This window comes from Tauraco erythrolophus, chromosome 24 (genome assembly GCF_009769465.1).
Source record: "Tauraco erythrolophus isolate bTauEry1 chromosome 24, bTauEry1.pri, whole genome shotgun sequence".
Taxonomy (NCBI): Eukaryota; Metazoa; Chordata; class Aves; order Musophagiformes; family Musophagidae; genus Tauraco; species Tauraco erythrolophus.
The window spans coordinates 4057410-4071457 of NC_141488.1; the positions used below are offsets into that span (position 1 = coordinate 4057410).

Sequence of the window (14048 nt, forward strand, 5' to 3'; positions counted from 1 at the left end):
CCCCAGCTCCCTGGTGTGCAGCAGCCGTGTACCCCCCCTTTCTCCTCTACCCCAATATGAAGCATTTGGGACGGGCAGGGAAGAGGAAGGGGCTTTTAGTGACCTTGGCCAGAGGAGCTGGAGGGTCCTCTGTCCCTCTCTTTGCCTCCCCCCCCACGCCCTGGGAGCTGGGATGCTTCAAAGCCTCCCCAAAACTGGGAGTGAAATGCCATTCCCTGATTTTGGGGAGGGGGGGCGTGTTCTGGTGGCCCTGCAGAGCCCCTGCCCTGTGCCCCCCACCTGGGGTTGGGTGCTGGATCACCGCCCCAGCCCCGGGGGTCTCCCAGGGGGAATTTGCAACTTTTTCTGGGACCAATGTCTTTCCTGTGCTGGTGTCCCTCGGGAGCCACCTGCCCCCATGCCCCCTCAATTTACCCTCTCCCCTTTCTTATTTGTGCATCAAATGTTTCATCTCAAAAAATGACTTTTTTTTTTTTTTAATGTTTTCTGTCTCTGATTTCTAATAAATCCATCGGTTTTGTAAGTGCCTGGGTGCATGGTGAGGGGCACACCAACGCTGGGTCACATTCACACCATCCCGTGCCATGTGGGGCCGGGCTGGGTCACGAGCACCCTCCCCACACGCAGGGATGGATCCAGTGCCGAGCAGGGGGGCCTCACCCTACCGCCCCCCCTCCTGGGTGGTGGGACAGGGACAAGCGCGGGTGGTGGGGGCACGCTTAGCATCACCCACCCGTCCCAACCGCCTGTGCCACACCAGCCTGGGGACAACATCCCCTCTGCAGTGCCACCTGTCTGGCTGGTGCTTGGGGGGGCTCCTGGCACCCACCATGGGTTGGCACTGGGTGCTCCCGGGGGGTTTGGGAGAGTGGATGCTGGAGCAGCCTCGGCACCCACCAGGCTTAAAAAGCCGTGGGAGGTGTTGGGGTGACATTTGTCATCGCAGCCTGTGTGTGGTCCCCCCCCCCCCCCCCGGGGAACTCACCGCTGCAGGACGCCGGGTTTGGAAAAACCAACCCCTGCACCTGCCAACCTCGCACCCGTCGGTGATCCCCGGCTGAGCCGTCCTGGTGGTAAGACCATGTCCCAAGGGCAGAACCACATCCCGGTGGTGGGAACCACGTCCCAGTGGCAGAACTGTGTCCTGGTGGCGGAACCACATCCCAGTGGCAGAACCATGTCCTGGGCCCCCTCCTTTGCCAACACCGGACCCCAGCCCCATGCCAGGCAGCTCCTCTGGGGCTCTCCACCAGCGGGCACGGCCGTGAGTCCCAGTGCCCCCTGCCACGCGCCTGCGCTCATGGCCCTGCCCGCCACTTTGGGCTATATTTAGCCCTCCCCCGTGCTATTTCGCCTCCCTGGCAGGAGTTTATAACTGGCCGGGACAGCCCCACCTCCTTTCTGCTTTCTCTCCCTTCCTCTCGCTTTCTTTCCCCCTTTTTTTTCCCTTTCCCACTCCGTGCCTGCCTGCCCTTCCGCCCCTGCCCGGCCCCCCCATGTTGGCAGCGCTGAGCCCTGCCCGCTGCCACCGCTGTTCTGCTCCAGCGGCTACCGAAGGCTGGCGAGCAGCGAGCCACCAGCATGGGGCCCGCTGAGGAGCTGGTCCGGATCGCCAAGAAGTTGGATAAGATGGTGGCCAGGAAGAGCACGGTAAGGTGGCGGAGCTGGCATGCACACGTGTGCGTATTTGCACACGTGTGCATATTTACATGTTTGCGTGTATTTCCACACGTGTGCATATTTATGTGTGCATATATTTCCACACGTGTGCATGTTTCCATGCGTGTGCGTATTTCCACACGTGTGCATGTTTCCATGCATGTGCATGTTTCCACACATGTGCGTATTTACACGCGTGTGCCTGTTCACACACGTGTACACACATGTTCGGACACCACAGCGTGGCTCAGGACAGGGCAAGGAGGGGAAATGGGGGGTTTTGTCTCCACCTCCCCCTCCTGTTACGGTCCCAGTGGGTCTGGGGGGCGCTGAGCACCCACAGGTGCCACCAGCACCCTGGGGTGCTGCCCTGGCCCAGCCTCACCACGTTGGACCCAGCACCCAGGGCTGTTTTATTTTGCCTCCGATGTGGGACTCTGCTGCACCCCGTTGCTCTGGGCTGTCGGGATCTGGGAACAAGACGGGGTGGGGGGGAGTTGTCTGTCCCAGGGGTGGCAGCTCCGGGCACCCCTCGGCAGCGTGGGACTGTGGGCAAACGTGGGCAACAGGTGCTTGGCCACCGGCCCGGCTGCCAACACCCGATCGGGGCCAGCGCCGGTGCTGTGGGCTCAGCCCCATGCAAGGGAAAACCTTTGCGGGGGGAGAACTAGGCTGGGTGGGGGGGCACAACCACCCCCCCCAACCCCAACTGTTGCACAAGAGTGTGCAAACGTGCGAAGGGAGAGGACGGGGCTGAGCGATGGCTCCCGGGTGGCTTTGGCAGTGGTGTGATGGGGCAGGGAGACATGGACAGGATCGGGCCCCCCCCACCATTTGCACCAGTTGAGGATGCAGGCGGAGAACCCGGTGATCCGGTTCCGTGCCGGGGAGCAGAGTCGAGCCTGGCCCTTAAAGTTAATATTTGACCATTTCCGCCGGCCTTTGCCCCGACGAGGTGCAGGCTCCCGGGTGGGGGGGGAATCTGGTGGCTTTTTGGGACGATGACACTTGGAACGGAATCGGACCCTGTGGGAGCCATGCGGGCTGTGCTCCCCTCGGGAATCACCCCGGGGTGAAGGGACTGATCCTGCCCCCCCCCGTCTCCCACACATGCACTTTGGGGAGGGGGGGTAGAGTCAAGGTGGGGACGTCCTCTGCACCCATCATACTGGGAGGGTGTCATCCAGCCCCTTATGGTGGGTGGGGGTCCAGCCTGGTGTGGGGCTGTTCTCCCCTGCGGTGGGAATACCTGCGAGCTGGCTTTGCTGCTGGGGTCTAAAAATACCCTGAAGGAGAAGGAGGAGGCAGAGGAGGAGGAAGAGGAGAAGGGAGAGGGGGGGGGCTCCGTCCTGGGGCTATGTTTAGCCCTGGAGCCGCTGTGCACCCCAGGATCGGGCTGAAACCCCCCCAGATGTGTGTCCTATGGCCCCTCACACCCCTGCGTGGGGACACTAGGGTGCCCCCCGGCCGTCCCCAGCTCCTGACAGCCCGGGATTTCCTTATGGAGGGGTTTTCCCAAGCTTTAAGGCAATCTCCTGCTTCCCAGCCAGGAGATGTGACCCCCCCAGACCGAAATGATCCGGCAGGATTTGGGTTTGGGATTTTTCCACCAGAGCATTCCCTGGAGACCAACCCAGGGCTGCTTTGTGTCCCTTGGGGTGCCCTCCCTGGTGCTGCCTGGTGCCAGTGAGAGGAAAGGGGGGGCCTCCCCCAGCCCCCCCCATTTCTGGCTCCTCAGGGTCCCTGTGGCTTCTCCCCCCTCTCTAGGAAGGGGCGCTGGATCTGCTCAAGTCCCTCACTGGCTACACCATGACCATCCAGCTGCTCCAGGTGAGGGGGTCTGGGTGGGGGGCACCCCACAGGGTGGCTCGTCCCATCCCCCCCCCTCCCGTGCCAACCGGCACATCCCTGAGGACACGTCGCTGCTGTGTGTCCCCAGACTACGCGGATCGGGTGGCCGTCAACTCGATGCGGAAGCACTGCGCGGACGAGGAGGTGGGGCCTCGGCCAAATCCTCATCAAGAACTGGAAGCGGCTGCTGGGTGAGCAATGGTGGGGAGAAGCAGGACCCCCCCCCCAAACCCAACCCTCCTCAGGCCACCCTGGCACCTCAAACCCCTGATGCTCCCCAGAGGGGTCGGGGTGGGATCAGTCCCACGCTGGGATGTACAGGCTCCATAACCGAGTCCAATGGATTTTGCAAGAGCTCGTTTTTGCTCCAGGATGGAGCGGTGTAAATCAGTGCGAACCCCGCCAAGCACTGAGCACCCTGTCCACCCTGGGACGCAGCTCCCCAGGTGCTGGTCAGGCCCGTGCCTGTGACACTCAAATCCTTCCCCCAGAGTCCTCCAGCACCCCCAAAAAGGAGAAGGATGTAGATGGGAAGAAGGAGAAGGACCTGGACAGGGAGAAGGAGAAGAAACGGTTGGATTTTCCCAGCTGCCCCAGTGAAGGGGCGAAGCACCCCAAGAGCCTGGCTGAGAAGCACAGGGAGAAGCACAAGCAGAGGTGGGGGCTCCCGCCCACTGTTGGGGGGCACCAGCCGCGGCGTCGGTGGGACTGACACGAGACCACCCTCTGCTTGTTCCTTACAAGTCGTTGGCTTTAATCCCTCTGTGCCCATTGGCGGTTGTTGGCACCACCGCCGGAGAGCCCAAGGGTGCTGCCGCAGTGGCTTTCAGAGACGGGAGGGAGAAACACTGTTTTTGGGGTTTTTTCACTTTAATTCTATTTATTCCCTGGACAAAGGCTCTTTTGAGGATGCTCGTCTCACCCTGTCCTGCTCTCTCCATCCCCAGGAAGACCAGCAAGTCCGGGTCTGGTGCCACCATCCCCCGGGGCCACCCCGATGACTCCAACCCGGAGAGGTACCCGCCCAAGGGCTTTGCGGGCGACTCGGGGCTGGTGGGGCTTGGGGGTGACTTGGCCGGGGATGGGGTGTGCGGAGGGGCAGGATCCGGCTCACAGCGGGCGATGCTGGGGCTCACTGAGACTGTCTCTCCCTCCCTTTGGGCTTCTGCGGTGAAGAGAGTCCAGCAACGGCCGGAGCCCCACCGCGTCCTCGAAGAAGTCCCCTCTGGAAGGCAAGAAAGAGAGGTGGGTGGCCGGGATGGGTGGGGGTGGGAAAGGTCAGGCTCCAGCTGTGGACCCATTGCCTGGTCCCTGTCACTGTCCTCTGACACGAGGCTTGTCCTGCCAGGAGGGACTCTGCCGACTCGAGATCTTCTACAGCCTCGGCCATCTCCTCCTCTTCCTCCCCGCAGAAGAGGCTGTCGGGGGAGAGGTAAGGAGGAGGCGTCCCCAGGCAGCCTGAGGACCCTTTGGGGATCCCCTTTGGGGATGCTCTGGCCATGGCACCCAGGTCCAGGGCGGGTAGAGGTGGCTGGGAGCCCTGATCCTGCCACAGGCACTGGGACCTTCCCCATGAGGAGCAAATCCTGCCCCAGGGAGATTCCTGTTGGCTTCTGAGCACTCGTGTTGATGTGCTGGTGAGGTCCTGCCACCCACCCACCTGCCTGTCTCATCTCTGGTGTCACCCTCACTGTCCCCCACCATCGTGCCACCCCCAGCAGACCTTCCATGGCTACCAGCTCATCACCAGCTCCCACTAGCTCCCGGAGAAACTCCAGCGACAGCAAGGAAGAAAGGTAGGAGAGATCCATCCCGCTGCCACGGGACCCCTGGCAGGTCCCATGGGCTGTGCCAGGCCCCTGACACCTGGTGTCCTGCCTGTGTGCCCCCACAGAGCAACAGCAGCAAGGGCAAAGCGGAGACGCCGCGGACCCCCACAACCCCCTTCTCGCCCAGTCCCTGCCTCCTGGCCCCCGCTATCTCACCGGGGACTCGGTGCGGGACAAGTGCGTCGAGATGCTGACGGCCGCCCTCCGCATGGATGGTGAGAGGGTTGGGGGCCTGGAGCTGGGGGGGGCAGGAGCTGGGGGTGCAGGAACTGGAGAGTGCTGGAGATGGGAGTGCTGGAGCTGGACAGGGGGCAGGAGCTGGGGGTGGTGCTGGAGCTGGAGGTGCAGGAGCTGGGGGTGCAGGACCAGGGGTGATGCTGGAGCTGGGGTGATGCTGAAGCTGGGGGGGTGCTGGAGTTGGGGGGTGCAGGAGCTGAGGGGGTGCTGGAGCTGGGGAGTGCTGGATCTGGGGGAGTGCTGGAACTGGGCCGTGCCAGAGGTGTGTGGAGGGTACAAGAACTGAGGGTGCCGGAGCTGCGGAGTGCTGGAGCTGCGGGGTGCTACAGCTGAGGTTGCGGGAGCTGGGGGTGTGCAGAAGCTGGGGGGTGCAGGAGCAGGGGGGTGCAGGAGCAGGGGGGTGCAGGAGCAGGGGAGTGCAGGAGCTGGCTGCCCTGGGCTAACGGGCAGCTTTAAGCCCTGGTTTCATTGCACTTGGCAAACATGGCAACCAGAAACCTCCAAGGCTGCGTTGAGCCGCAGGGCTGCAGCACTGCCCTGGCCGAGCCCTCCCAGGGGGTGATTCAAAGGGGCAGCAGGTCACCCATCACCTCCTCCCTGAGCCACTGGCCCAAACTGGGCTGTTTCTCCTATGGGATAGCTCTGGTAGGAGCAACCCTACAATAACAGGCACGGTGCTGGGTCCTGGGGCACCCGCAGCCCCGCGCCCGCAAACACCCCGGGCTGTGTACACACAGCTCAGAGCTCGGTGTTCAGCCCCAAAACGAGAGATAAAGGAGGTTGGTAGGGTCTCCACTCAGGGGTTGGATGTGGGGATGGGGTCTTTGCAAGGTTCAAGATGGGTAAAAATAGGGTTTTTTAGAGATGGGGTGTCTGAGACAAGTTGAAGGGGTAAGGTGAGAGGATTTTTTGGGGTGCGTGGTGAGACCCAGCTGGTGTCACGTTTGAAAGTCACCCTTGGCCTCTCTGCACTTTAGACGACTACAAGGAGCTGGGTGTCAACTGCGAGAAGATGGCATCAGAGATCGAAGACCATATCCTTTGGGGAGGCTGGGGGTCTCCAGGCTCTGTCTGCTGGGGGGACACACGTGGGCTCAAGAGTGGTGGTGGGGACAAGGACAGAGGGTGACAGACTCTGTTGTTCCCGTGGCCTGCAGAGGGAGCCCAGACCGTGGTTAGAGGCTGAGGCTGATGCTGAGGCTGAGGCTGATGCTGATGCTGAGCATCCCCTGGGCACCCACCCACCTTAGTCCAGGGGTCTGTCCCCCCCACCCTGCTCAGGGACCTGCCTTCGTCCCTGGGAGAGTAAGTCCCAAATGCAGCCAAGGTCTCTTTTCTGAGCCCGCTGTGGGTGCCCGTGTCTCTTGCCAGCCCTGGCAGGGATGGAGCCACCTCTGGTCACCCCCAGCTCAAGGCTTTGGGGTTCTCCCGGCAGCCCCCCAAGGCCAGGACCAGCCCCAAGGTAGTTTCCCCTTCTGGGGATGCTTTGATTTTTGGTGCATCCCAAACTCTCCACTTGCGTGTGCCTCGGGCCTCATGTCCCAGCACAGGGCTTGGTGATCCTCCCTGTGCCCCGACAGCCTTTGGGTGTCACAGCAGGGAGAAGCGAAGTTGTTCTCCTCCCCACGTCCCAACCTGTGCTTCGTCCTGCTGAACCCGAGGTGGGAGAGATCCCCCACACGTGATTCCCCATGGCAGTAAGCCCTGTTGAGACCAGCCACTTCCATGCACGTGTGGGTGCTAGCCCAAGTGGCCACCAGCACTACTGAGCCCAGAGCAGCAGCGGGTGCCCTTGGGGCTGCCATAACCCCCCCCACCTTGTCCCCTTTGATTCCTTAACAGCCCCCACATATCTTCCAGGAGCTGAAGAGCACAGACATGAAGTATCGCAACCGGGTGCGGAGCAGGATCAGCAACCTGAAGGACCCCAAGAACCCCAGCCTGCGGAGGAACGTGCTGTGTGGGGCCATCCCGCCCAGCCTCATCGCTCGCATGACCGCCGAGGTGGGGACCAGGGTGGGGGGCATGGGTTGGCTCTTCTGGACCATGTCCATGCTGGTTTCACCTCCTGCCCAGCCTCTGCTCTTGGAGGCTGCATTGGTGCCCAAGGGTTGGCTGGATCTTGGCTTGGTGGTGTCCACACTGGGCTGTCCCAGCATCTCCTGGTCCCTCCTTGGTGCTAGCTGGTGCACAGGGAGCATCAGCAGAGGGAGGAAGCCTGGGGCACTGCTTGGTGACCGCCGCCGCCGAGCCCTGCAGCCCCCCCAGCCCATCACAGAGCTGGGTGTGGGATGTCACACTGGCAGGAGACAGGCTCGAGCGTCCCCGTTCCTCCTCCTCAACCGGGGCCCCCACATCATGCTCCAGGTCCCCGCAGGCAGCAGTTGGAGGATGGGGAGATTTTTATTTTCATCTGGATGGGTCTGAGCTCTCCAGTGCAGCAGGATCAGTCCTGGGGAGGGTGGAGAGGGCGATGGCCCATGGCAGAGCCACGGCGGCACTGACGCTGCCGGGCTGGTGGCAGGAGATGGCCAGCGATGAGCTGAAGGAGCTGAGGAACGCCATGACCCAGGAGGCCATCCGGGAGCACCAGATGGCCAAGACGGGCTGGCACCGTCACCGACCTCTTCCAGTGCGGCAAGTGCAAGAAGAAGAACTGCACGTACAACCAGGTCGGCCCCGGGCAGCCCCCGGCGCTCCCCAGGGGACCCCGATTTGGGGGGACGTCGGAGGGGTCCCCGCTGACGCGGCCGCCCGCTCTGCCGTAGGTGCAGACGCGCAGCGCCGACGAGCCCATGACGACATTCGTGCTGTGCAACGAGTGCGGGAACCGCTGGAAGGTCTGTGCCCAGCTCGGGATGCGGGTCTCCAGGACCCCAGACCCTTCCCTAGCCCTGGCAGGGTGGCAGAGCCCCCTGAAACAGTGCCAGGGGGGCTGGGTGAGGGCTCAGCACCCACCCCAGCTCTGCTTCTCCTGCAGTTCTGCTGACGGCACCTGGCGATGGGGCTGGAGGGGACACGGAGCGAGACGGGACGCTGTGACGGGCACATTGGGCAGCCGGGGTGGGGAAGGGGGTGTGACGGGGTGATGCTGGTCCCCACATCCCGGCTCCCTGTTTCCCAGCACTGAGCTCCCTCGAACAGCCCAGGGAGCCATGCTCTGGCCATGGGCGGGTTTACTCAGGAAGATCCTGGTGAATCTGAGTGATTCCTCCTTGTAGATACCCGCCCTTTGCTTGGGGGGCACCAGGAGCCCACTGGGAACGGGCATATCCCTGGAAACAGGAGACTGGTCCGACCGGGGCAGCTTGTCTTTCCCTGGGGGAAACCTGGACTCAGATGAGTTGGGGACAGGAGGGATGTTTCCCCATGGATGTGAGGCTGTGCCATTATCCCGGCAGTGGGAAAGGGTCAGGTTTTTCCCCCAAACACCTTCTTCTTCACCTGGAGTGCACCAGGAGGGAGCCAGGGTGGTTGCAGGGTGTCCGGATGGTGGAGGGATGCCACCGCGTCCCCGCGCTCTGCGACACACGGACCTGTCTCGAGGGCACTGTGCCCCCAGGAAAGAGGAAGGGATCGGGGAAAAGGAGCCGGAAAAACCCCTCCAGCTAAAGCAATAAAGGTGTCACCTGTCTCTGCGGCACAGACTGCTTTCTGAAGGGGGGGAGGGACCCGTGCCTCGGTATGCACCCCCCCAGCTTGACCCTCGTGGTCCTCCAAGAGCCCCCAGCCAGTTCCAGTGCATCTTGAATCCACCAGCCCCCGGGTTGGGATTTAACGGTGGCTCGATGCCCATCCATCACCTACCTGGTGATTAAAGACCCCTAACGAAGGCCGGACCCGCTCCTCAGCTGCGTCCCATGAAAGCTGTCCCATGGCAGGGCAGCACTGACACCGGCAGCTGGGAGGGTTTTCCAAGGAAAAGGCACTGGGTACCAGCTGGGAGATGGATCTTTGGCTGCAGGAGGTTTCGGGACGGAGTCTCGTGGCACCGAGCCCATCCCTTGCTGCCACCAGCCTCTGCCAGCGGCTTTCTTCGGAGGCGGCGAGACGTGACGGGGACGCAGGTAAGGTCACGGTGACCGTGGGGGACGAGGGTGCTGCCGCAGGGAGGAGGAGGATGGTGGAGCTGTGGGATTAACCGCTCGTTAATTTTTTAATTTTGGGCTGAGGCGTGAGCTCAAGGCAATTTGCACCCAGATTTGGGTGCTGACCCCGCAGTCCGTGGGGGACCCGGCAGCCTGGGGATGGGCTTTGCTACTCGTTAGCATGCCAAAGTCGTTAATAAGCCTCCAAAGCGATTATCGACCCTTGCGAAGGGTGTGTGGCTGCAATTAGGGAATACAGTGGGTGGGGGCGGCCGGATAAAAACACTGGGATGGAGCTCCCGGTGTCCCTGTGTGTGTGTCCTCAGGGAAATGTTGCCCCATACACTCTCCTCCAGGTCCCCTGAGAAATCCCAGAGGAGCAAAGGGAGCAGGGAAGGCAAAGTGGAGAGCTGGACGCTGCCAAAGGGTCCCCCCCCACCCAAACAAGGGTCCCCCCACCTAGTGGGAGGGTTTCCCGTCTGCCTGGTGAGCTCCTGGCCCTGAAGGATGCTCTGGGTGGGGATGCAGGATCCGACCCCTGTGGCACGGTGGGCAGGTGTCGCCCGGGCAGGGGACAGCGAAGGGCTCTCTGGCATCCAGCTGTTTCCAGGGGTTGAAATGGGCTCCGGGTGGCTCTTGGGGACGATACTCAGAGCTGAGCCCCCAGCCCACCCCACAGGGAGGGCACGAACACATGTGTGTGTTACAAAACCCCAGTTCCTAAACTTCCAGTCCCCAAGCTGGGATGGCTGATGGTGTTCGGGGTCTGGCTGAGACCCCTGGGACATCCCACCATGAGTCCTGGGACAGCCACCACCTGTGCCACCAGACCCCATCCTTTCCCTATGGCACCCCCAAGGGACATGTCTCTCCGCCGGCGCAGAATCTGGCATACGGACACCAGACCATCCACGTTTTGCTTTGCAATCCATTTGCCCAGGGTTCAAACCACTCCCTGGACCTCAGCCCCCCTCCCCGGCTCGCCCGCATCACGGGGCTTCGCCACTGCCCTTCTCCCCCGCATTTTTTCCAGCATTGATGAAAAAAATCAGTGCTTTGCTGTTCAGCGGTTTCCTTGGCAACCCCATTTCCCCATCCTCTCGCTCCATACCTCGCTAACCACCCCCAGCCCCGCTCACTACTCCCCAAAGTACATCTGCAGGGATGGAGCGGAAGGTGGTGGGTCCTGACCCCCCACCCCAGGATGGCTGGTCCAGGGGGTACCCTCAGCCAGGGCTCACTGAGCACCCAGGATTCTTGGAAAGGGGCTGGTGGTGAATTGTGGCTGAACCAAATTGGATTAACGCAGTTCTGGAGCTGACCTTTACCCCTCCATGGGGGTCCCCATGCTCCCCCAAGACTCCCCCTCAGTACCAAGGAGAGGTTGGACCCCTCTGGACCCTTTGTGGGGTGATGCTCTGGCCACATGGCACCCCCCAGGAGCTGGCAGTGGTTTGGGGTTCCATGGGAGCATCTCTGGATCTGCCAATGGAGCCCGTGTGCTCGTCCAAGTGACAACCGTGCCCCACACCCAGTGTCACTCCAGCCATCCACGCACCCAGCTTTTACCCCGCTGCTCAATCCTGCTTTGTCCTCCTTGGCTTCAGGGCTGCTCGAATTTGCAGTGAGGGAAGAAAAACGTGCATTAAATGGCTTAAAACTGACCCTCTGCTTGCTCCAGGCTCGAGGGATGAGGTGCCCGAAGAAAGGATTTGCCTTCAAAAAACAGGAGCAGCACTCCGAAGTGCTTTGCAAGGGCAGAGGGAGAACCTGAGTCAATGGTGTGGCCTCCGTGATAAAAGCTGGAGGATGCACAATGTGAAGATCAGACCCCAAACTCCCCATCCCAGCTGCCCGAGCCCCATTTGCAGGGACAACTCTTCCCTTCCCAAGGGAACATCCTCCCTCCTGCAGCCAGAAGGACCCATAGACATTATTTCCACCGCTCCAGCTCCTCACTCAGTGCTGGTGTCCCAGTTCTTTGGCAGGGTTGGGCAGATTCTCCCCTGCCTGTCCCCATGCACAGGTGCTTACTTTGCGAGCTGAGCAACTAATAGGTAATTATTGACTGGCACCAGCGCTTGTTGCCTGCCCAGACCTCATAAAACCACAAGCAAGATTCATCTGCCCAACCGGTGCCAGCTCTCGGCATGACCCGCTTTGCCATTGTTGGTAGAATCATAGAATCATGGAATGGTTTGGGTTGGGAAGGACCTCAGAGATTATCTAGTTCCAACCTCCCTGCCATGGGCAGGGACACCCTCCACTACACCAGGCTGCCCAAAGCCTCATCCAACCTGGCCTTGAACACTTCCAGGGATGGGGCAGCCACAACTTCTCTGGGCAACCTGTGCCAGTGCCTCACCACCCTCAGAGGGAAGAATTTCTTCCTTAGATCCCATCGAAATCTCCCCTCTTTCAGTTTAAAGCCATTGCCCTGTGTCCTGTCACTCCATACCCTTGTCCAAAGCCCCTCTCCAGCTTTCCTGTAGCCCCTTTAGGTACTGGAAGGTGCTGGAAGGTCTCCCCAGAGCCTTCTCTTCTCCAGGCTGAACAGCCCCAAGTCTCTCAGCCTGTCTCCATAGCAGAGGTGCTCCAGCCCTCGCATCATCTCCGTGGCCTCCTCTGGACCCGCTCCAACAGCTCCATGTCCTTCTTGGACAGTAGACAGAATTCAGCTCCCGTGGGAAAACCACAGCAGCCCAGAGCTGTGTCACTCCCACCTTGGCACCGCACCGGAGCTGCTCCGAGGGATGACATCCCCAGGGCGATGCTTGGCATTGTGCTGATGGTGCCTGGCGTGGGGGACAGGGGAAGGGGCCAGCCCTGCTCAGGAACTGAGCTGATTTGCTTTAAAAAGCAAGAAAACACAGAACAGGGGTTGTTTTGGGAGGGCAGGAATGACGCTGAGGGTGCTGAGCAGGGCGAGGCGAACCCAGAAACCCCCTCCCCAGTGCCCTGATGAGCTGGGAAGGGCACCCGTGTGCCCACGACACAGGGATGCAGCAGAACATTGCCAAGCTCAGGGATACCCACAGCTCTTCCCCAAATTCCAAAGGGGCTGCTGGATACCCCCAAAGCCAAGTGGAGTGGGGTCCAGCCTGGGACTTGCTGCTGGATGAAAGCAAGAGCCGCAGAAGCCCTAAATTTTTTGGAGGGACCACATCTGGTGCATCTGCTTTGAGCCATGGCTCAGTCGGAGCCTTTCAAGCACTCGGCTGCTCTGTGTTGGGCTTTTTTCTTTTTCTTTTTTTTCCCCACAGCGTTTTGTTTTAATTAAAGCCCAAAGCTCTGGTTTTCCTGAGCGCAAGGACACGGGAGGACGGGATGTGCTGGGATTTGGGGCTGGATCCCACAGATCCCAGCTGTCAAAGGGTGTGGAGTGTGGTGGGTCCCTAAATCCCCAGAGGAGCCGGGTAGGGGTACATGAGTGAATCCCAGCAGGACTCCCTGAGCACCCAACAACACACAAATATTGATAAATAAGGGGGAAAAAGAAAATTACTGAGCTTCCCAGTGCCAGTTCCAGCTCCGGGCTGGGATGCAAAGGGAGCAATTGCTTTTCTCCTTCCTTGCAAAGTGAATCAGCTGCTGTGGAGCAGCTCCTGAACTGAGTCGGTGATGGCCCAAACCAGTCCCGCCGCCCAGCTTGCTCTATCCCAGCCAAACCAAAATCCTGGGAGCAAAGCCATGGATTTGGCCTGACTGGGTACTTTTTGGTTGTTTTTTTTTTTTTTTCTTCTTTGGAAACAAGGGGAAAAAATCAGTTTGTCACCTGCAGCGTTTGCAATCCATAATCCATAGGTGGGAAATGGGGCGTTGAGTTGTAGGGGTGTCCTAAATCACCCCCCGCCCCCCCTCCTCAGGCTTTTTAATGATTAAATGCATCAAACGAGCCCAAACCGGACCCAAACCTTCGCTTCTAAAAGGAAACGTGTTGCATGGAAAATTACAGAATAGACTTTTCCAAAAGAAAAACCCTTTTGTTTCCTGGCCAAAGAGGTTTGCTGAGTCTGCAGAGAGATTCCATCTCAGCCTCCCTAAAAATTGCAGCACTTGGAAGGATTTTTTTCCCCCCTGCCTTGGCTGAGCAGGCAGAGGAGGAAGAATTGAGCAAAGATTCCCCTGTTATAAGCGAAAAAAAACCACCTCAACCCCATAAAATTCTGTCTTCCTCGATATTCAGCCGGAGCCACACACGCTCTTCCCTCTCGGGGTCAGGATGGATGGAGATGCCAGGGAAAACCACCCCAAGAAATGCTCTAAACCCACCCCCAGACCTCATGAATTCTCATCCCAGCACTTCCCACGTCAATACATTGACCTAAATATTATGGAGGGGGAAAAATAATACCGCATTGACTTTTTTTTTTTTCCCTGACAT

The 14048-nt window shown here is 60.4% G+C and overlaps 1 protein-coding gene across 1 annotated transcript; it reads left to right on the forward strand.

Moving 5' to 3' along the window:
- Positions 1 to 1581: 1581 nt before the first annotated feature.
- LOC147527102 (transcription elongation factor A protein 3-like) lies at positions 1582 to 8565 on the forward strand. The gene is given in 18 exon segments (XM_086625893.1): positions 1582 to 1650; positions 3427 to 3489; positions 3599 to 3611; positions 3614 to 3656; positions 3658 to 3701; positions 4002 to 4167; positions 4458 to 4526; positions 4687 to 4755; positions 4859 to 4942; positions 5229 to 5306; positions 5407 to 5483; positions 5486 to 5554; positions 6554 to 6610; positions 7426 to 7580; positions 8101 to 8184; positions 8186 to 8248; positions 8345 to 8416; positions 8557 to 8565. Coding segments are annotated over 18 exon segments (1284 nt in total).
- The last annotated feature ends 5483 nt before the right edge of the window (positions 8566 to 14048 follow it).